This window comes from Trichechus manatus, unplaced genomic scaffold (assembly GCF_000243295.1).
Source record: "Trichechus manatus latirostris isolate Lorelei unplaced genomic scaffold, TriManLat1.0 scaffold00017, whole genome shotgun sequence".
Classification (NCBI taxonomy): domain Eukaryota; kingdom Metazoa; phylum Chordata; class Mammalia; order Sirenia; family Trichechidae; genus Trichechus; species Trichechus manatus.
In genome coordinates, this window is record NW_004443953.1 from 20,063,780 (window position 1) to 20,086,493 (window position 22,714).

Here is a 22,714-nt window from a genome sequence, read left to right on the forward strand (position 1 = left end):
ATGACGGTGGGGAGGGAGGGAGGGAGAGGGGTATTCACTAACCAGGAAGTACACAAGAATTAGGTGAAGGGAAGGACAGCACACATTACAGGGGAAGTCAGCAGAGCTGGACTAAACCAAAGCTAAGAAGTTTCCTGAATACAATCAAACACTTCGAGGGACACAGTAGCAGAGGCAGGGGTCTGGGGACCATGCTTTCAGGGGACATATAGGTCAACTGGCCTAACAAAGTATTAAGAAAATGTTCTGTATCCCACTTTGGTGAGTGGCGTCTGGGGTCTTTAAAAGCTAGCGAGCGGCCATCTAAGATGCATCAACTGGTCCCAACCCACCTGGAGTAAAGGAGCATGAAGACCACCAAAGACACAAGGAAAGTATTAGCACAAGAGACAGAAAGGGCCACACAAACCAGGAACTGCATCAGCCCGAGACCAGAAGAACTAGATGATGCCTGGCTACCGCAATGACCGCCCTGACAGGGAACACAACGGAGAGTCCCTGATGGAGCAGGAGAAAAGTAGGGTGCAAAACCCAAATTCTAGTAAAAAGACCAGACTAATGGTCTGACTGAGACTGGAGGAACCACAGAAAACATGGCCTCCGGACTCTGTCAACCAGAACTAAAACCATTCCCGAGGCCAACTCTTCAGACAGATTAGACTGGACTATGGGACATAAAATGATACTCGTGGAGAGTGTGCGTCTTAGCTCATGTAGATACATGAGACTAAACGGGTAGCTCCTGTCTGGAGGTGAGATGAGAAGGCAGAGAGGCTCAGGAGCTGGTTGAATGGACATGGGAAATCAGGTGGAAAGGAGCAATGTGCTGTCACAGTATAGGCAGAGCAATTAGGGTCATGTGACTATGTATAAATTTTTGCACGAGAGACTAACTTGAATTGTAAACTTTCACTTAAAGTAGAATTAAAAAAAAAAAGTTTGAAAACCCACCCATTTATTCATTATGTACTACATAGCTGGTCATAACAAATTTCCTGACAGGTATAGTCAGCTTAGTGAAACTATTGATGATATCATGTACTTTTCTACTCATTAAAAAAAAACAAAACAAAACACATTGCCCCATAGTCAATTCCAACCAATAGGACAAAGTAGAACTGCTTCATAGGGTTTCCAAGGAGCAGCTGGTGGATTTGAACTGCTGACCTTTTGGTTAACAGCCGTATCACTTAACCACTGCGCCACCAGGGCTCCTATTTCTACTCATATAGCAGCAGTTTATTTTTAGGATCCACTGTTTTCATTTCCCTTGTTCCAACAGCTTATGTGAAACTGATCAAGCTTCCTAAAATGTGTCAGGATCACAGAGTCTTATCTTCCAGAAATGTCTTCATTGATTTTGAAAATGGATTTGTCATCTCTCATCTATGACTTCCACTGATATTTCCTCTTAGAATAGGCAAATTCTGTTTATAAGTTTCCTAGAAATACATTTGATATTAATAAAATACAGTGATTATGCTCCTTTGTTAATGACAACTTATAATTTCTAAGTATTTTACAAGTTTACCTAGGTTTAATGTAATCATACTTGAGTGTTGTTAATGAGAATATCAAGGTATCAGAGGTCCTAGTTTCCTCAGATCCAAAATAAGATTTCTTTCATTATCATGTCTGAACAATACTTCCTACTCATACTCCCATGTTTCCATTGGCTATTAATTTCCTATTGCTACTGTAACAAATTACCACAAACTTAGTGGCTTAAAACAACAAATTAATTAGTTTGGAGGTCAGAATTTCTAAATTAGCCTTACAGGGCTAAGATCAAGATGTCAGATTCCCTCTGGATGCTCCAGGGGAGAATCCATTTCCTCACCTTTTCCAGCTTCTAGAGGCCACCGACATTCTTTGGCTTCTGACCTTTCTTCATCTTCAAAGTGAGCAGTGTAGCATTTTCAAATATTGTTCTTTCTGCTTTCCCTACCACATCTCCTTTTCTGACTCTTACATTCCTAACTTCTTATAAGAGCCCTTGTGATTAGATAAGGCTCACTCAGAAAATCAGGATAATCTTCCAATCTCAAGATCCTTAACCCAATCACATCTGCAAACTCCATTTTCCCATGTAAGGCAATGTTCACAGGTTCTGGGGATTAGGATGTAGACATATTTTTGTTTACCACACTGTCACTATTCATTCTAATGCTTAAATTGTCCCAGGAAACAAATGAGGTGAGCCGTATGATTACTCCCAGGCTACACTGCAGGGAAGGGGAACCCAGATGGAGCCCAGAGGTCTCTGAGATGGAACAGGGAGTCCAGAAAGACCAAGGGGACTAGCACGTGTGTGTGAGAAAACCACTGGAGGCAGGGATAACAGCCACCTAAACAATTCCTGGAGTTCAGTTTCCAGCCAGAGTGGAAAACCTCATAATTCATGGGGGACGGGGTAGAGTACACAGAAGGCTACTCAGTAGTGGGGCAATATCAGCCTAAATGTGGCTCTTGTCCCACCTAACAAAGCTTAAAAGCAAGACCTGAAAGGACCAAACTTTTCAAGTAACTGCAGCCCAATACAACACTCAAGAATATTTTTAAAATATCCAGCACCCAATATGATAATATTTACAAAGCCTAATATTCAATAAAAAATTATCAGGTATGAACAGAAACATGAAAATACAACCCATAATGAGGAGAAAAGTCAGTCATTAGAAACTGACCCAGCTCTGTAAACTCCTCAAAGGTAAGAGTAATCTTTGTATCGTTAGCTGCTGTCAAGCTGGTGCCTGTGCACAACAGAACAAAACACTGCCGGGTCCTATGCCATCCCTATGATCACTTGCAGATTGTACTGTTGTGATCCACAGGGTTTTCACTGGCTGATTTTTGAAAGCAGATCACCAGGCCTTTCTTCCTAGCCCTAGCCTGGAAACTCCATTGAAACCTGTTCAGCATCAAAGTAACACACAAGCCTCCAATGACAGACAGGTGGTGGCTGTACGTGAGGTGCACTTGTCAGAAACTGAACCCAGGTCTCCTGCATGGAAGGCGAGAATTCTACCACTGCACTACCAATGCTTCCATTTACTGCCACATCAGAAAACAGTTGCTGTTGAGTAGATCCTGACTCATGGCGGCCCCATATGTGCCAGAGTAGAACTGTGATCCATAGGATTTTCAATGGCTGATTTTCAGAAGTAGACCACCAGGCTTTTTAAAGAAGTGCCTCTGGGTGTACTTGAACCTCCAACTTTCTGGTTAGCAGTCCAGCATGTTAACCATTTGGACCACCTAAGGATTCCTATCACCACATGTTGCATGTTGTTAGGTATTGTTTGCCGTCAGGTTGGCTCCAACTCATGGCAACCTTATGTATAACAGAATAAAATGCTGCCTGGTCCTGTGCTATCTTAGTAACACATGCTTAATACATATTTGTTAAACTTTTAAGAATGTAGGTCTCTTTCAAGTATTTTTATGATTAAGGAAATAAGACAGGCCAAAAGTTAGAGGCAGTATAAGGAAGAAGGCCAAGGTGAATAAATATATATGAATCAATGAATAACTTTAAAGTGGTAGGAGTGGTGGTGATGGTTGGTGTGGTTAGGAAGAGTAATCAAATAAGCCTAGCCTGCCAATAAAGTGAGATCTATATAGCAACACCTGCTAAAGCTGGAACCTGTGTAAGATGGAAATCTGTCAGAGAAGGAAAACGCAAATGTTTTCCATTAATAGTGACAGAAAAGTGGTAAAACTGCCAGTCAAAGGCAGACAACTTGAGAGACCCAGAAAAACAAGGCAGTCCTGTCGACTTCTGGCTCTCACAGGTTTCACTGTAGTTTCTTTCAGGATTCCTTTTCTAGCCTGTTCTGGGGGTGAATCAGAAAAGCAGCTGCTCCCAGAAAGGTGACCTGGCTTTTATTTATTCACCTATCTTTTTTCCATGAAGATCAGAGAAAATCACAGTGATTATAAGAGCTCATATTACACTGTAATGTTTTAGCTATTTTCAACATACATTATCTCTTCTATTAGTGTGTGAATTCTCTAAGAGGCAGAAATCATGTCTTACTCATACCTGAGTTCCTCATGGCATCTAGCATAATGTCTTTTGCACAGTCCAAAACCAAAAAACCAAACATGTTGCTGTCGAGTCGATTCCAACTCATAGCGACCCTACAGGACAGAGTAGAACTGCCCTATAGAGTTTCCAAGCAGCGCCTGGTGGATTTGAACTGCTGATTTTTTGTTTAGCAGCCAAGCTCTTAACCACTGCACCACCAGGGCTCCTTCTGCATAGTAGGCAGTAGTAAATATTAACTGAATAAACGTGAAAGAATAAAAAGTGACTGGGACTGAAAGTGAAAATCAGCTTAGAATGAAAAAAAAAAAAAAAAAACAGTCCCATGGTTAGTTCATCAGGCTGGGAGTACACACACAAATAAAACCAGATGCAAATTTAACAGAAAACATTGTTTCTCCTAAGGTTGTGCAGCAGCTGTAAAATACAAGGATCCTCTCCTTGAGTGATTATTTTTTTGTTTTTTATATCAATTATGCCACTCAACCCACTTTACTATACCCATCTATGCCTGGGACACCCAAATGCTAAACTGCTCTCGCCTTATGACAACAGCCAAGCCCTAGTTAATCCCTACTTCTCCTAATCCTGCTTCAGAAACAGCAACCAATCCAGAACTGTAAATATGTTACCTACATGGCCAAAAGGACTTCGCTACATTATAAGGATCTTGAGACAAGATTATCCTGGCTTATTCAGGCTGGCCCCAGAGTTAGAAAAAGGAGATGTAACAATGGAAGCAGAGATTTGAGTGATGCACTTTTAGGATGGAGAAAGGGACCATGAGTCAAGAAATGCAAGCAGTTTCTAGATGCTGGAAAAGGCAAGGAAACAAATTCTCCCCTGGAGCCTCAAGAGGAACACAGACCTACTGACACCTTGATTTTAGACCTGTGGTAGAATTTCATAATTCTGACCTCTAAAATATAAGTAAATTTGTGTTTTTTTAAGCTACCAACCAAAACCAAACCTGTTGCTGTGGAGTTGATTCCGACTCATAGTGATCCTAGAGGACAGAGTAGAATCGCACCATACGGTTTCCAAGGAGTGGCTGATGGATTCGAACTGCCGACTTTCTGGTTAGTAGCCAAGCTCTTAACCATCGCACCACCACGACTCCTTTTAAGCCACTAAATCTGTGGTAATTTGTTAAAACACCAATAGGAAACTAATACTAAACCCTCTTACATTGCTGGTGGGAACGTAAAATGGTGCAGGTGAGTTAGAAACGATTTGGCAGTCCCTCAAAATGTTAAACATAGTTACCACATAACCCACTAATTCTCCCCTAGGTAGATACACAAAAGAATTGAAAACATATGTCCACACAAAAACTTGTACAGGAATGTTCAAAGTAGCATTTTCGTAACAGCCAAAAAGGGGAAACAACTCAAATGTTCATCCATTGACGAATAAAACCAAACCAAACCTGTTGCCTGTAGAGTCAACTCTGACTCATAGTGACTCCATAGGAAAGAACTGCCCATAGGGTTTCTAAGGAGCGGCTGGTGGATTCGAACTGTGACATTTTGGTTAGCAATTGAGGTCTTAACCACTGTGCCACTAGGGCCAAGTGACGAACAAACAAAATGTGGCACATCCATATAATGGAGTATTATTCAACCCTAAAAAAGAAATGAAGTACTGATACATGCTACAACACTTTTGAACCTTAATAACACTATGCAAAGTGAAAGAAGCCAGACACAAAAGGCCACATATTGTATGAATTCATTTATATATGATGTGTCCAGAATAAACAAATCCATAGGGACAGATATTAGCGGTGGCCTAGGGCTGGTGGGAAGGAAAAACGGGAACTGCTAGAGTGTATGGGTTCCTTTTGAGGGTAATGAAAATGTTCTAAAATTAGATAGTGATGATGGGTGCATAATTTTGTGATTATACTAAAAACTACTGAACTGTACACTTAAAAAGGTGAATTTTATGGTATATAAATTATATCTCAATTTAAAAATTGGAAAAAAAATCACAATCAGCAGTATTATTTTCTGAGCACCTTTTACGTCAGGCACTGTGGTAGTCATAAACTACGCCCTCACTGATCTCACAGTTTAGTCAATAGTGTGCATGTCACATTAATATTTTCTTATTGTGATAAATATATAATTAGCAAAAAATCTTCCATTTCAACAATATTTACATGTATAGTTCAGTGATATCACATAATATTTTTAATGACTACCTACTGGGATGTTAGCATCCAGGGGAGTCTCTGAAGAATAACACCTGATCCCTGAATATTTGGCTCCGAGTATACAGGCAGTGAGGAGCGACGTTACTTAAAGTGTTCCTCGGCACCTGTAATTCGCACGAAAAAGCCATGGCAAAAATTCATAACCAAAGGAACAGAGCAAGATCTGATACAAAATGGCCACCAGCTCCTCCAGGTACCAACAGCGCGGCGGGCCAAGGAACTGGCGTCACGCGCAATTTCCGGTTCCTCCTGTTCCGGGGCACGAACCTAGTCGCGTACTGGCGCGGCGCACGTGTGTTCATCAGATCGGGTTGCGGTAGCGATGGACGCTTTGGACCGAGTAGTGTAAGTGCGCTGGGGTGTCTGGCCCTGGAAACGTTGGGGACAGGGACTTCTGTGGCGGCAAAGAGTGATATTGCCTATGCTCCCTCTCCTCTTGGTACCGCTGTCCTCTCTTACGCGCTTTGCCAGTCCTGTCCGGGTGAGGGCTGATCAATCCACCAACTCGGGTGTCTGCTGGTGCCGGAAGCCGGGGGACTGAAAGCGCTGGAGTCCCCAAGTGGGAGCCGCGGGATGCAGGTTGGACGGAAACATTGGTCGCTTTCCTCCATGCAAATTAAGAACGTCTGGCTTCCGAAGAAATATGAGAGTGGTACAGCGAGGGGTTAAGAGCACAGACCTCGGAATCTGACAGATCTAGGTGACAATCTGGACGCGTCCATTTAAAGCCTTATAACTTTTGGCCACTTAAATCTCCCTAAATCTCAGTTTACTGTGTAAAATAGCAATTGTAATAGTCATATTTAATAGAGCTTTGACAATTTGTTGCGAGAATGTGTGTAAAGTCTTTGCTACAACACGTAAAACATACTCATTAGCTTTTTCTTTTCCTCCCATTCTTGTACACTTCTCTGGGTTATGTTTGAGTAATACTGTTTTAGATTCGTTCAGAAAGTATTTATTGAGCTCTTAAATACTTCTGCTATTTATTATAGTTTTCTTCTTGCGACTTATCTGAGTTAACGTGTAATCAAAACAACAATTTCGTCTTTTTAGTCATTCAGAGATTTCTGTGCACCTGCTATATGTTCCTCTAGGTGCTGTGACTACAGAGGTGAGTAAGACTAGGTTACAGTCTAATTGGGCAACAAAAGCTAATAAAATATGTAAGGTGCTGTTTGCCTTAGTTGTCGGTTAATGAGAAGTAACAAACGACATGGGATGTAGAGTATATAAGGCTGTTATTGCCATATAGACACACTGTGTATTTCTTAATAAACTGTGTGTATTTTAGCAACCAGTAAGTGAGTAGAAGCTTTATATGTGTTTTGTCTGGAAGAGACTTTTAAAAATCTGCTTAGGAAACTAAATTGTATGGTGCTGTTTTTCTTTTCTCTCCTGGATTGTTCATAGGACTGGAAGAGGGAGGGTCACAGTTACTTAAGAGAGGAGTTATTTCATTAGATGGCAGAAAACTGTTGGAAAAGTATAGTTAGCAGAAATAACAGCTCCTTTCCTGAACAGAAATGTATAAAAATATGCTACTTCTGCTGCTAGATATTAAAATCAGAATAATAGATTTATTTTCTCTTCATATTTTACTGAGTGATTGGATATCTGGTATTTGAAGATTGGTCTCCTTACTAGCATTCACATTACCACTCTGTCCTCAATTGCCTCATCTGTAAAGTGAAGATAATAATTGTACCTATCTCACTGGGTTGTGGTGAGGATTAAGCCCTAAAACAGTGAATTTATAAAAGTGTCAACCATTATTATTCCCCTTTGGTGGCAGTGATGTTTAACTTTCTCAGTAGTGATGATTGAGTGGGGCAGTATGTACTTCCTGGCAGGCATTATGGTCTAACACCTGGAAGAAAGATAAGCAATGATTAGCCTCCTTATGTGGCTTTCAATTAGTAAGCTATGTTCAGTAACTGCCTACAGGTTCATCAGCAGTTTATGTGCAGTTCTTTGTGTTAGGCTACAGGGTATAGTTTGACTGCTTTAAGATAGGAAATAGCAACAGTATTCATTTGAGGTTTTTTTTTTTTTTTAATAAGAAAGATTTATAAAAAAGCAGTAATACACCTGGGGTCTTAAAAGCTTGCAAGCAGCCATCCAAGATATAACAATTAGTCTCTAATTGCCTAGAGCAACAGAGGAAGGAGAGTCAGGAACAGAAGGAGAAAATGGAATGTGTGGCTAATTGCCTCAATTAACAATTGCTCCTTTTGCCATGAGACCAGAAGAACTGAATGGCACCTGGCTATCATTACTGAACATTTTGATCAAAGATTCTAAGGTAGAATCCTGGTCAAAAGGGGGAAAATGCAAAACAGAATTTCAAATTCTCTTGGAATCTAGGCTTTCTGGAGCCAGGAAGGCTGGATGAACCCCTGAAACTATTGCCCTTAGATAATTTAAACTTTAAACCAAGAATATCTCCTGAAGTCTTCTTAAAACCAAACAGTAGTTGAGCTTAGTTAGTAAAGAATGTCTCCTTGAGCATTGTGCTCTTTTAAGATTTATCTGTATAGGATCAAATTGACAGCAGCAACTCGAAAGATTAGATAGGAAACTTAGGAGGCAGTGAGTTTATGTTAGCAGAGGAGAAACAACTCAGAAAAGGAGGTGAGAATGCACATCTCGAAGAATGTAATCAATGTCACAGAATTGTACAGGTAGAAATTGTTGAATTGGTGTATAGTCTGTGTATATCCTTAGCAATAAAAATAAAATTATTTTAAAAAGCAGTAATAAAAGAACACTGGGAATATCAAAATAAAAGTTTTTTTTTTAACCAAAAGTTAGTAAAACTAACACTTATTTAACACTAATAACTGAGTATCTTTTACTAATATCTCATTAAAAATGAGATTTTATTTAATGGTGGAATCCTAATTGATAAATAAGTTATTTAATGTCTCATTTGATTTTTAAGAATTTGCACATCAGTCAAGTCCTAGTTTTGAAATGGGAAGAAAATGTTTTAAGCTATTCTATATTCTGATTTTCTGAACAGGAAGCCCAAAACGAAAAGGGCCAAGAGATTCCTTGAGAAGAGAGAACCAAAACTCAGTGAAAATATTAAAAATGCCATGCTCATTAAAGGGGGAAATGCAAATGCAACAGTGACACAAGTACTTAAAGATGTGGTATGTATATATATTTATGTTTTAAATAGTGTTGAAATCATTTTAGGAAATTTTCAACATACTAGTTTTGGCTGTTGGAGAAATACACGTATAGGTTTGCCTTGTCTTAAGAACTGCTAGCCTTTTGATGGAAAAATTTGGAAATGGATAGTGGTGATGGTTGCACAATATGATGACCATAGTTAATGTTACTGAATCGTAAAAATGTTGAAATGGCAAAAGTTCTTTTATATATTTTTTTTGCCACAATAAAAAACACCAGTTACTGGGGGGGAAAAAAAAAGAACTTAGATCCTTAGAGAAGAGCTGACCCAAAACCCACTGCCATCGAGCTGATTCCAACTCATAGCCACCCTGTAGGACACAGTAGAACTGCCCCATAGGGTTTCCGAGGCTGTAACTCTTTACGGAAGCAGACTGCCACATCTTTCTCCCACGGAGCAGCTGGTGGGTTCGAACTGCCAACCTTTTAGTTAGCAGCCAAGCACTTAACCACTGCATCACCAGGGTGCCTTAGAGAAGAGCTAAAGTTGGAGGTTATTTGCCTTGCCGAGGCACTAATGGTTTTCCTCAAAGCAACTAGTTCCTTTACTTAAAGTTAGTAAATTTCAACTGATTGGAATTATTAGAATTTGACTTACATTTTAGGAACATATTTCATTTGTAAAGTGAAACAACTGCATGTTATCGTATATTTGTTCATTCTTTTACTGTATATTTATTCAACAACACTAATTATTAGGTGCTGAATATTAATAGTTAGCTAAGACACAGTTCCTTCAGTGAGCTTCCTGAGGGAGACTGACAAGGAAACAGTTAAACAGCCTTGTGAATTAAGTAGTGTGCTGAGGCATGCACAGGGTAGGATGGGAGGCAGAGTTAAAATCACATAGGGGTTTCAGGTGGGCTTCTTAGAGATGACATTTAATCTTCATTTTGAAGGAAGAGTTGGAGTTAAGCAGGATAGGAAGAGCAGGACTTCCAAATCTGAGGTAAAATGTGCAAAAGAAAGTGTGAAGGAGCATGATGCATTTGGGAAACTTGAAATAGTTGGGAATGGCTAAAGGAGAGTGGTCTAGATGAGGCTAGAAGAAGATAGTAACATGAAGTTTGAATTGTATTCTGAAAGCTTGTGGAACCATTGAAAGATTTTAAGTGAGAAATGTGATTAAAGTTTTTAATTGATTGGATTAGAGGGGATGAGACCAAATGTAGGAAACTAGTTAAGCCATTGCTGTCAGGTGAAGAGCATCTGGAGTCTGGTGGTGGTAGAGAACATGAGAGGTGGTGAGAGAGAAGAGATGTTGAGGGTAGGAGAGTTTGGACACCAGTGAAAAGTATGACTTTCCAGGTTTCTGGCTTGAGTACCTGATGGGTGATAATGTCAGAGAATGGAGCAAGTGGAAGGAAAGGTGACACGTTCCATTTAGGACATGTAATTTAAATGATGAAGATAAAAGCCCTAAGAAGCCTCTACAGCCTAGTTTTTCTACCCCATAGCATTGTGTATAGTACAGTGTCTGGCACATAGTAGGTGCTGAATAAATGTTTAATCAGTGAATGAAAGCCATAGTATGTGGACATGTCTATTAGGTAGTTGAATATTTAGTCCTTGAGCACAGCAGATAGATTCTTTGTGTTAAATCAACTAAGTAATTGAATAGATTTGACTAAACTCCCTGTACTTGTTATAATAATAGTCAGTTCAGATATTTAAATGCCTAGCATATGCTCATACTTTTTTGGTATGTTTTCTGAATGTCATTGTGTTGGCAGGGTGCTGCCTCTGTTGTTCTATAAGCTAGGAACCCCACTGATGAAATAAAATATACATATACACAGACAATATTTAATTGTTAAAATAGTGAGGGTAAGATTAGAAATTGAGAGGACGGAGAGATCATTGTGGATATTGTGGTTGGGGAAGGCTTCTTGAAGAAATTGAAACTCATATTTGGCCTTAGAAAGGAGTGTGGCTAAGCAAGGAGAACATTCCAGGCTGGAGGCCATTGAATGGCTCAAGGTTCTGAGAGGAAGGTGAGCATGCCTCATCAAGTAAAGCAGGCTGGTTCTGCTGCATCTTGAAGAGTTGGGTGAAAAGTTTGTGCTTAATAGTATAGAGAGTAGGGCATAGGCAGTCTCAGGTTAAAGCCTTGATATAGGAAAAATAATTTAGAGATGTTGTTGTAGAGATGCTGTGTCAGTCCATCTTGTTGAAGGTCTCTCTTTTGCTGATCTTCTACTTTACCAAGCATAATGTCATTCTCCAGGGACTGGTCCCTTCTGATAATTTAGATACCTCCTATAATTCTGAGATGGGGTCCAGAATAGATTGGATTAAGGGGAGATAAATGAACTTGCAATGGTGTGAGGTCAAGACAGTTTGGACTGATGGCACTAAGCATAGAAAGGAATAAATTTCTTTAAGAGAAGTATGCAAGAATTCTTTAAAAGTGAGTTTATGCAACAATTAGTGAAAAAAACCAGATCCCCCCCCCCCCGAAAAAAAAAGCGTAAACAAAAAAGTACATTATCTTTATATGAAAGTCTAGAATAACGTAGTGATAGAAATCAGATCAGTGGTGGGTGGGGTAGGTAGGGGACTTACTGGGAAGGGAGGATGAAAGAACTTTCTCTGTGATGGAAATATTTTTTGTCTTGAATGAGTAACATGAGTGGATACATTTGTTAAAACTGACTAAATGGTACGCTTAAGCTCTGAGCATTTCACTGTATGTAAATAATGCTTCAATTTTTAGAAAATGAGTTTCTCAAATAATTTTTAAAATCTGGTTTATTATGTCTGACTTCTCCCTAACCCTTACATCTTAAATACCAGTCAGCAAGTTCTGTTGACTCTTACCCTATGTACGGTATCTGATCATTTCCCACCGGCTTCACCATTACCACTTTAATCCAAGCCACACCATCTTTTAACTAAACTGTCAAACTCCCTGCTTCGATCCTCTCCATATAGCAGCAGATGATCTTTTAAAAATCCATATCCTGTTACTGTCCTGCTCAAAGCCTTCTAGTGGCTTTCCCATTTCAATCAGTATACAGTTCAAACTCCTTATCAAGACTTTCAAGACCTTCCAGGTCTAACCTTATTTTGTAGCACTCAGCCTTGCTCACCGCTGAAGCTGCACTGACTGCCTTTCCCTTCCTTGACCATACCAAGCTCATACCAGCTTTAAAGCCTTTGAACTTGATTTTTCCTCTTCCTGAAATGTTTGTACTTCAGCTCAAAATTCTGCTCAAATATCACCTCACAGGCCTTGCCCTGACCACTGTATCTAAAACAGCCATACTATGTGTCCAATCTCTAGTAGGCAGGCTTCCAGTAATATTAGTCACTTGGGAAAAAAAACGATGAGACAAAAATAGAAAAGAGCAGAAATACCAACTAGGAAAGGACTAGAGTCTGGGCCAGCTATTGTAGGGAGAAATGTTGTGTGCCAGCGAGTCCATTCCAATTCACGACAACCCTATATAACAGAATAGATCTGCCCCATAGGGTTTCCTAGGCTGTAATCTTTATAGGAGCAGACTGCCAGGTCTTTTCTTCAGCACAGTGGGTGGTGGGTTTGAACTGCAGACCTTTTGGTTAACAGCCAGGTTCTTATCCACTGCGCCACAGGGATCATGTAGGAAGAAGTAACCCTACGTAATTAAATAAGCTCAAGAGCAGCACAGTATTACAGATTATTACAGTAGTTAACTTTCATAATGATGACTCTGAATTGTCAAGAAAAGGTGTTTATGACTTGAGGCAAGGAAACATTTGGTCAAGAATCATAAAAAATTTTAGTACTTAAAGGATAGCTTTTATTGGTGAATTTCCTTTGTTCACAAGCTCTGATAGTTGATGAATGATCATTTTACCCTGTTTTTAATTGCTTCCCTCATCTACTTATTTCTCAGTGCAAGGCAGTGCCTTAGATCTTTGTTATTCCTATGATAGAGCAATACAGGCCATACAGGTAATAAGTGCTTATTAGTGGCTGGGTGAAAAGAAGTAGAAAAAAATGAAAATAAGATTGAATAATAGGAATTTTTTAAAGATCAGTGTTTAAACTCTGGCTAGTATTCTGGTTGTCTTCATTGTGACTGTTTCTCAGGTTTTGTTTTGTTTTTTTTAATGTCTAGATGTGACTTCAATTCTGTCAGCCTTTCTTCATACATTTTATCTTTTTCTCTTTTTTTCTGCTCTTCTTTATATAGATAGTCCCTGACTTATGATGTATTTGAGTTATGATGAACTGCACTTACAACCCTCTTTTTTTTTTTGTACATCTTATTGTTAGTAATACGTACTACATACAGTGTCACTGTGTGTAATTTACTGGTATTATCATACTCAGATGTTCATTTGCAGAGTTTACATGTAATGTTTCCAATCCTCAAAGACAAATAAAGATCGGATTTATAAAGATACTGATGATAAAAGGCAATAATAATGAAAACTAAGAAAAAAAAGAAGTGTTCTACTTGCATCACAACCAACTTAATGACAGAGTCATTGGAATGGAACCTTGTCAATAAGTCGGGACTACCTGTATTACATATTGTACTCTCAAGTTGTTTGCCTAGGGAAAACAAAAAAAGTAGACTTTAAAGAAGTGAAAGGATTTATAAACTGGATAGACTGTTGAAAGGACATAGAAATCTTTAGTTAGGAAAGTCTGGTCTAAGTTAGAATATTAAGCTTATGTGGTAAGTTATTTAGTAAAAATTGTAAATGATCAAAAGGGAGTCAAACAGAAGACGTCAGAATAGGATTCAGGGATCAGGGTAATCTTGTGTTATGACTACTGTTATGCTTGATTCTTATCTTTGCTTTTTAGAATGGGTTTTGTTTTGAAAGCTATAAATTATGTTTTACAGTATGCACTGAAAAAACCATATGGCGTTCTGTATAAAAAGTAAGTCATGACTTTTTTTTTGCTTATTTTGTCCCATTATAAAAGTAACCACTTTATGAAAGATTTGGAATTTTTTTTCTTTTTTAAACACCACAGTTCCTTACATACAGCTATTAACATGTTAATTTATTTCCTTCTAGTCTTTTTTCATTTGTACTGAATACTTGTATATGGTTGTAATCATAGCATGTGTGCAGATTTTAAACGTTTTATTTTTTTAATGTTTGTTTTGAAGTAATTACAGGCTTAGAAAAGTTGCAGAAATTGTACGGAGTTTCCATATACTCTTCACCCACTTCTCCAAATGTTATACCTTGCATAACCATAGTATAATTAGCAAAACTAAGAAATTAACATTGGTACAATACTATTATTTAAATTACAGACTTAATTTGAGTTTCACCAGATTTTCCACTGATACCCTTTTTCTGTTCGAGCATCCAGTCCAGGATCCCATATTGCATTTAGTTGTCATGTCTCCTTAGTCTCCTCCAATTTGTAACAGTTCCTCAGTCTTTCCTTGCCTTTGATGATCTTGACACTTTTGAAGCGTACTTGTCATTTATTTTGTAGAATGTCCTTCAGTTTGGGTTTATCCTAAGTTTTCTTATGAATAGACTGAGGTTATGTATTTTTGGCAGTATCACAAAAGTATATTATACCAAGGGCACATGATATTTCTGAGTCTTATTACTGGTAGCAGCTTTTTTTAAAGCTATGTCTACTGGATTTTTCCAATATAAACTTACTGTTTTTTCCCTGTGTAATTAATAAATATCTTGGAGGAGATACTTTAAGACTATGCAAAGACTATGCAAATGTCCTCTTTATCAAACTTTTGCTCATTAACTTTAGCATCTATTGGTGATTACTGTGGTGTTCTAATGATGATCTCTTTTCCTCTTCTACATTTATTAATTGGAATTCTGTAAGGAGAACTCTGTCCCTTCTCTCCAATTTGTTTAATTATTTATGTCAGTATGGACTCATGGATATTTTTTACATTCTTTTGGGTTATGATCCAGTGCTATCATTGTTTTGTTGCTCAAATTGTTCTACCTTTGGCCATTAGGAGCTCTTTCAGGTTGGCTCCTGTGCCCTTTCAACTTGACCCTTTTTTTTTGAGCACTTCCTTAAACTTCCTGGCATCACAAGTTCCTCCAGGCTCGTCTAGTATGGAAAGGAAATTTGCCCTAGCCCTAGAATCAATAATTTCTCCATGGAATTCTGGTTCCTTATATTGGTTTCTAACACCAGATCTAGAAACCAAGATCTGGATGCTAAGTGTGCTTATTGCTACTGGAGCATCATTGCCTCTAGGCCCTCTGAGCAGACAGAGCTTGGAAGTATGGATTATATATACTAACCCGTACACACATAACTATTTGCTTTTGTCTTTCTATATGTTAAAAAACCCTGAGTTCCTACTGATCCTTCTAAAAAAGTGTGCATTCGTATTAATACTTCTGATTTCAGTCCAGTATCACAGGCTTCATTCCATCCTGTAACTTCTTTCTTCCTACAGTAAGAAACTTAACTGTCATTATCTACTTTTATAGGTAATAGAATATATATATAAAATGTATTTACTTATTTGTATAGTTTTATTACACACAGTTTCAGAATTTCTAACCCAAGAAACAAATACACTAACTAGAGTACAAAATTTGTGTACAGATTTCTGTCTTTAGCCTTAAAGTATTTAGTCAAAATACTGTTTTCCGAAGAAACTTAATTTTTCTTCTCCCTCTTCAGCGTGATTATGCTATTCATTTATACTACAGTTAAGGTCATTTGTTATAGTTTGTATTCCATTTTGGGTTTTCCCCACACATCCTGGTTGTTGTTTTTGTTCTAATTTATGTATGTAAAATGTACTCCTTGGAGTGCACAATGTTTATGGGTTTTGACAAATGTATAGAGTTATGTCTGCCACCAAAGTCATGATACAGAACAGTTCTATTACCCTAAAAATTCCCTTGTAGTGTTCCTTTGTAGTCAGTCCCTCCTCCCGCTTTCTACCCCTGACAACCATTTGTTTTCCAATCCTTACAGAATTCCAATTAGTAAATGTAGAAGGAAAGAGGAAAAGAGAAGATCCAAACAAAAAACAATTTGTTTTCCATCATTGTAGTTTTTCCTTTTTCAAAATGTCACATAAATGTAATCGTACAACATGTAGCCTCTGAAGTCTGGCTTCTTTCACTTAAGAGAATGCATTTAAGATTTACCCATGTTGTTGCCACATATGCAGTTTTATATCATGCCTCTTTCATTTCTATCATAAGCATTTTACTACTGATAGGTAGTCCTTATAAGTGTCATTTTTAAGGATAGAATAATTTTTATTAAATGGTTACATTAAAATTTCCTTAACTATTTTCAGCAATTTAGGTTTTTCAATTTTTTTATCACAAATTATGTTGAAATGGCCATTTTTTTACATTGACATAACAATTGAGTTATCCTTTTGAATTATTTTCTGCATGAGATTTCTAGAAGTAGGATTATGTACTGGGTATAGCTTTATGCCCAATACAGCTTTTTGAAAAATTTGTTCCTCTGATTGAGTGCAATATACAAGTTTTATGGATATTTAAATGAAAACAGTGATATTTTGTTTAACTTGTATTTTCCATATGTTTCCAGTAGGTCGTATTTCCTTATTTGTGAATTGCTGTTAACTGTTGTCTTAGTTATTTAGTACTGCTGTAACAGAAATATCACAAATGGGTGGCTAACAAACAAAAATTTATTTTCTCACAGTTTAGGAAGCTAGAAGTCCAAATTCAGGGTGCCGGCTCTAGGGGAAGGCTTTCTCTATCTGTCGGCTCTGGAGGAAGTTCCTCGTCTGTTTTGAACTTTTTTTATATCTCAAAAGTGATTGGCTTAAAATACACCCTACATTGATGTAGCCTCTTAACGAAGAAAACCCATTCCCAAATGGGATTATAACCACAGGTAGAGGTTAGGATTTACAACACATATTTTGGGGAGATACAATTCAGTCCATAACAGCTGTTAATCATAATTGCTATAGTAATTTTTCCTGGTTTGTTTGCTTTGTACAGTTTTTTAAAAATACTTTTCCCCCCATTATAAAAGTTATACATATTTGTTTTAGATAATTTGGGTAATGCTTAAAGAAGTAAATAATCACCCAGAGATAAGCACTGTGTACATTTTGATGTATGTTTTCTATATCTATACATTTATTTTATTCTTTTAAACAAAATTGAGATCATGTTATCTATATGATTTTGTTTCTCTTTAAGTTTTTAAAAAAATGATTAGCCATCTTATAGTTACTTTATTTACATGACAAAAATCAGAAGTTATACAGTGAAAATATAAACACACATTCTTCCCAGAGCAGCCACCAATATTAGTTTCTTACATATTTTACCAGAATTTTTTAATGTGTATTTAAACAAGTATAAATATATATTTTTATTTTTCCTCCTTTTATATGAAAGACAGCATGCTCTGCATTTCTGTACCCACCACTTTTCCATCTCTACGACTATTCCTGGTCCAATCACTTTTTTTTTTTAATTCTCTCCTGGATTATTGTAATAGCTCCTTATGGATTCTTCTTTCCCTGTGCCTCACTACAGTCCATTGTCACATAGCAGACAGAGCAATCCTTTAAAAAGAAAATTTAAATCCAGTGATATCACTTTCCTTCCTAAAACCCTCCAGTGCTTTCCATTACTCTTACAATCTGCATACGTTACCTTGACCAACAAGACCCTACATAATCTGGGCCATGTCTGTATCTTTGACCTCATATCCCACCATTATACCCTTTGCTCACTAGGCTTCAGTGACACTTGCCTTCTTTCTGTTTTTTGAATATTCTTAAGCTTGTTACCATCTCAGAATCTTTGCCAGTTCTGTTACTTCCTAGAATATGCTTAACTTCAAAATTTTTCCATTGCAAACTTCTCATTAGTTAGGTCTCAGCTCAAATGGTCGTTTTCCACTCTGTACGCTAACACAATACCCTATTTTTTTCTTGTCACAACAGTTCCTACTTTTTGAAACTATTTGTTTATTGTTCCCCTAGAAGGTAAGCACCATGAGAGCAACAGTTATGTTTGACACAGTCACAGTAGCATCCCTAGATCCTAGGATGGCAATGTCTGGCACATATAGGCACGAAATAAGTGTTTGAGTGAATGAATATCCTTCCAGCTTTTTCTTCTTCTTCTTTTTTTTTTTTAATCATCTAAATCTGAAATTTTCTTTTACTTACTATATTATATAATTGTTATGGACAAATTTACTTATCAAGATTACCAAAATTGGGGTTACCTTTTTTTTTAATATCCTTAGGAAAAATATTACAAGGCCATTTGAGGATCAGACGTCACTGGTAAGTACAAGAAACTTTCTGATTTAAGAGAACTTGTAAATGATCATTCAGACTAATTTATGTAATATTCCTAATTTGTGATTTTTTGAGTTAAGAAATCATTCTGTGTGAGGGAATTTTTACTTAAAACAGAGGAAAAAAGACACGTATTTTCAGAAGAATAGCTATAGGCCTCAGATTTCACTATGACTAGTAAATGTATTAGTCACTGCTTGCAAGTAAATCAATAGAGTTTTTAAAAATTGAATTACATTTTAAGTATGTAATTAATAGATTGTGTAAAGGAAGCTTTTTGTGGATCTGTCTTTATAAAGCAAGCTTTATTTTAAAAAATCTGACCTTTCTTTTTACAGGTATATTTAGAACAAGGAACTGCTACCTGAATTATTATTAACAATTGTCAGTTGTTTTACTAGAGTTAATCAGATTCCTTTTTGTTTTGGCAACCAAAGCTAAATGAAAAAGGCTAGTGAATGAAATCAAAAGATAAAAGATTGTTTATAGTGAATGATGAATGGACTTTGTGTCATAATTTAGGTTTAGAAAAATTTAAGGGAATAAGTGGTTTAAAATGTTTAAACTTTTCTTTAAAAAACTAGTGTGATTATGTTCTCTTGATGGGAACATCGTTGCTTATTTTATTTAGTGAATTGAAGAGAAAGAATTTTTGAATAGAATCTTCAGTAATTAATTAGGAGACTAAAATTGAACATCTTATCCTAATGTGGCAATCAGTTTAAAATATAAAAATTGATATGTTAAAAATATTGACAAAATTAATTTTATTCTTTTTTTATGAAATTGGTTTAATTTCAGTCTCATATTTTTTGTAGTCATTTGTTGAAAGAATCATAAAAACAAAAATATACGGTTTAACTCAGAATTGGAACTCTCTCATACACCGCTTAATCAAGGGCTGATTTTGTTTTGTGCCATCATGATACTTTCAGTGGAGTGACCACTTCTTAGCAGTGTTGTGAAGTCTGTAGCACTCTCTACTTGTTTTTCAATCCAGAGTTGATATGACAGCTTTTCTTACACTTTGATGACATTCCTTCTCTTTGCCTCTCCCACCTCTAGAGATAGGAGATATTTCATTGGCTATAATAGACCTCAGAGCTCCGGACCTTAAAATGAGTATGGAATCAGTGACCATATTGGGAAGGTGGTCGATTTCCTCCCCCTGGACGTCCCCTATCACCCATTTTTTTCACCACAATTTGGGAAGTGTGTTTTGGTGCTGTAGAACTGAGACTGGCAATATACGGCCTGTGGGTCCTGTTTGTGTGAGGCGCAAGAGCCAAGAATGGCTTTTATATTTTTAAAGAGTTATTTTTTTAAAAATGCCTAAAATATTTATTAACTGGCCTTTTACAGAAGGCCTTTTACCCCTGCTCTGGAATTTTAACAAAAAGCAGACTTGATGGAGAAGACAAACAGGGATGAGTAATATATATGTGTTAAGGGTATTTTATGGAAGTATTTGGGGTGTGTTAATCGTATCATGAGAATGTTAAAACACAGTAACAACAAAACACATTTTAAGAAAGTACTTCCATTGACTGGGACATTTAAAAACATTTTTTGAACACCTGTGTTGTGCCAGACGTCATACAAGGTACTTTCACATATGACATCTCCCGTGGCTCTTGCAGGTTTCTGCAGGTGTTATTGTCCCTGATACACAGATGATAAACCAGTTCTCAGAAAGGTGAATGTGACTAGATCCCATAGTTAGTGGCAGAGGCTGAATTCTAACTTTGTGACTGTATCCTCCACACTGGGAGTGGAGTGTATAAGCGGGTAGTTGTTGGCCTGGTTGCTTCTGCTTAGATGCTGGAACAAATGATAACTAAACTATAGGAGCCCATACCTCAGAGAACCTTCGGAACAGTAAAGAAATTTGAGGATTATGGCTGTTTCATCTGGTCTTTAATTTTTTTTTAATTCATTAATTCATCCATTTTTTATTAAAATAATATTTAGTGGGTGCATATCATGTGAATACAGCACTCATTAGAATTAAGCAAAATTTGGAATCTTTTGTCTACCAAAAATATTCTTCAGGGGAAAAAAGATAAAATATAGGGAATAGATCATCAAGGCCTGTCTAGTCTTAATGAAATTTTTTAAAATCGTCGATTACCTTTAATTTTTAAATTTTATTGTGATGAAATATATATAACAGTATATAATCAATTTAAAATACAAAAATATGTTAAAAATATTGGCAAAATAAATTTAACTCACTTTTTAATAAAATTACTTTCATTTCGGTCTCATATTTTTCAGTCATTTGTTGAAGGGATCATGAAAATAAAAACAAGGGTTTAACCTAGAATTGTAGCTCTTTCATACCCTACTTAATCAAGGGCTAATTTTCTTTTGTGGCACCATGATACTTTTAGCTGAGTGGCCTTTTAGCTCATTTCAGCCATTTTTATTTTTTTTATTGTACTTTAGATGAAGGTTTACAGAACAAATAGTTTCTCATTAAACAGTACACATATTGTTTTATGACAGTGGTTAACAACCTCATGACATGTGAACATTGTCCCTTCTCAATCTTGGGTTCCCTATCACCAGCTTTCCTGACCTCTCCTGCCTTTTAGTCCTTGTCCCTGGACTGCTGTGCCTCATTAGTCCTGTTTTGTTTTATGAGGCTGTCCAATCCCGGGCTGAATGGTGAACTTTGGGAGGGGCTTCACCACTGAGCTAAGAGGGTGTCCGGAGGCCATAATCTCAGGGTTTCTCCAGTCTGTCAGGCTAGTAAATCTGGTCTCTTTTTTTGTGAGTTCAAATTCTGTTCTACATCTTTTTCCAGCTCTGTCCGGAACCCTCTATCATGATCCCGGTCAGAGCAGTCAGTGGTGGTAGCTGGGCACCATCTAGCTGTACAGGACCCAGTCTGGTGGAGGCTGTGGTAGCTGTGGTCCATTAGTCCTTTGGACTAACCTTTTCCTTGTATCTTGTTCTCTTCATTCTCCCTTGCTCCCAAAGGGGTGACACAAGTGGCGTATCTTAGATGGCTGCTCACAGGCTTTTGAGACCCTAGACACTACTCACCAAGGTAGAATATAGAACGTTGTCTTTATAAACTGTGTTATGCCAGTTGAGCTAGATGTTTCCTGAGACCATGGTCCACACAGCCCTCTGCCCAGCATTTCAGTCCCTGAGGGAGTTTGGATGTGTCTGTGGAACTTCCATGACCTTTCCTTGTACAAGTTGTGCTGGCTTCCCCAGTATTGTGTACTGTCTCACCCTTCACCAGAGATACTACTTATCTATTGTCTGTTTAGTATTTCCCCCCCACCCCTCCCATCTCATAACCAACAAAGATTGTTTCTTTTTGTGTGTAGAGGTCTCATACAATATTTGTCCTTGTGTGATTGACTTATTTCACTCAGCGTAACGTCCTGCAGTTTCATCCGTGCTGTGAGATGCTTCACAGATTCATCATTGTTCTTTATCTTTGTATAATACTCCATTGTGTGTGTGTACCATAGTTTGTTTATCCATTCATCTGTTGCTGGGCATCTGAGTTGTTTCCATCTTTTTGCTATTGTGAACAGTGCTTCAATGAATATGGGTGTGCATATGTCTATTCGTGTGATGGCTCTTATTTCTCTAGGATATATACCTAGGAGTGAGATGGCATTTTGTAGTGCTTTTTTTGGTGATGCTGATGTTTTCTTTGTTCCTCTTACTCTCCTGTCCTGAGTTCCTTTTGTTTGTGGATTTTTTTTTTTTTTTCATTTCTTTTGTTTTTATAGATTTTGTTTTTACTGAGACTTTATGTTTTTCTTCTTTATTTTACTTTTTTTTTTATTCTACTTCAGGTGAAGGCTTACAGAAAAAATAGTTTCTCATGAAACAGTAGTACACATATTGTTTTATGACGTTGGTTAACAACCCCACAACATGTCAACCCTCTAACTTCTCAACCTTTTTTTTTTTTGGTGAAAATGCACATAGTCAAAGATACAC

General features: G+C 37.4%; 1 protein-coding gene across 3 annotated transcripts in view; it reads left to right on the forward strand.

Annotated features, from left to right (window-relative positions):
• Positions 1–5,846: 5,846 nt before the first annotated feature.
• The window catches only part of RPF2 (ribosome production factor 2 homolog), a 59,225-nt gene continuing 42,357 nt past the window's right edge, over positions 5,847–22,714 (forward strand). The window contains exons 1-5 of one of the 3 annotated variants that reach the window (XM_023727672.1): positions 5,847–6,611; positions 7,323–7,380; positions 9,292–9,424; positions 14,312–14,349; positions 18,688–18,727. In XM_023727672.1, the coding sequence (XP_023583440.1) occupies positions 9,368–9,424; positions 14,312–14,349; positions 18,688–18,727 (135 nt within the window). In that variant the 5' untranslated portion in view covers positions 5,847–6,611; positions 7,323–7,380; positions 9,292–9,367. Of the gene's footprint in view, positions 6,612–6,681; positions 6,967–7,322; positions 7,381–9,291; positions 9,425–14,311; positions 14,350–18,687; positions 18,728–22,714 lie in introns of those variants that run through there. The other 2 variants (XM_004372468.2, XM_023727673.1) reach the window with 2 other exon arrangements.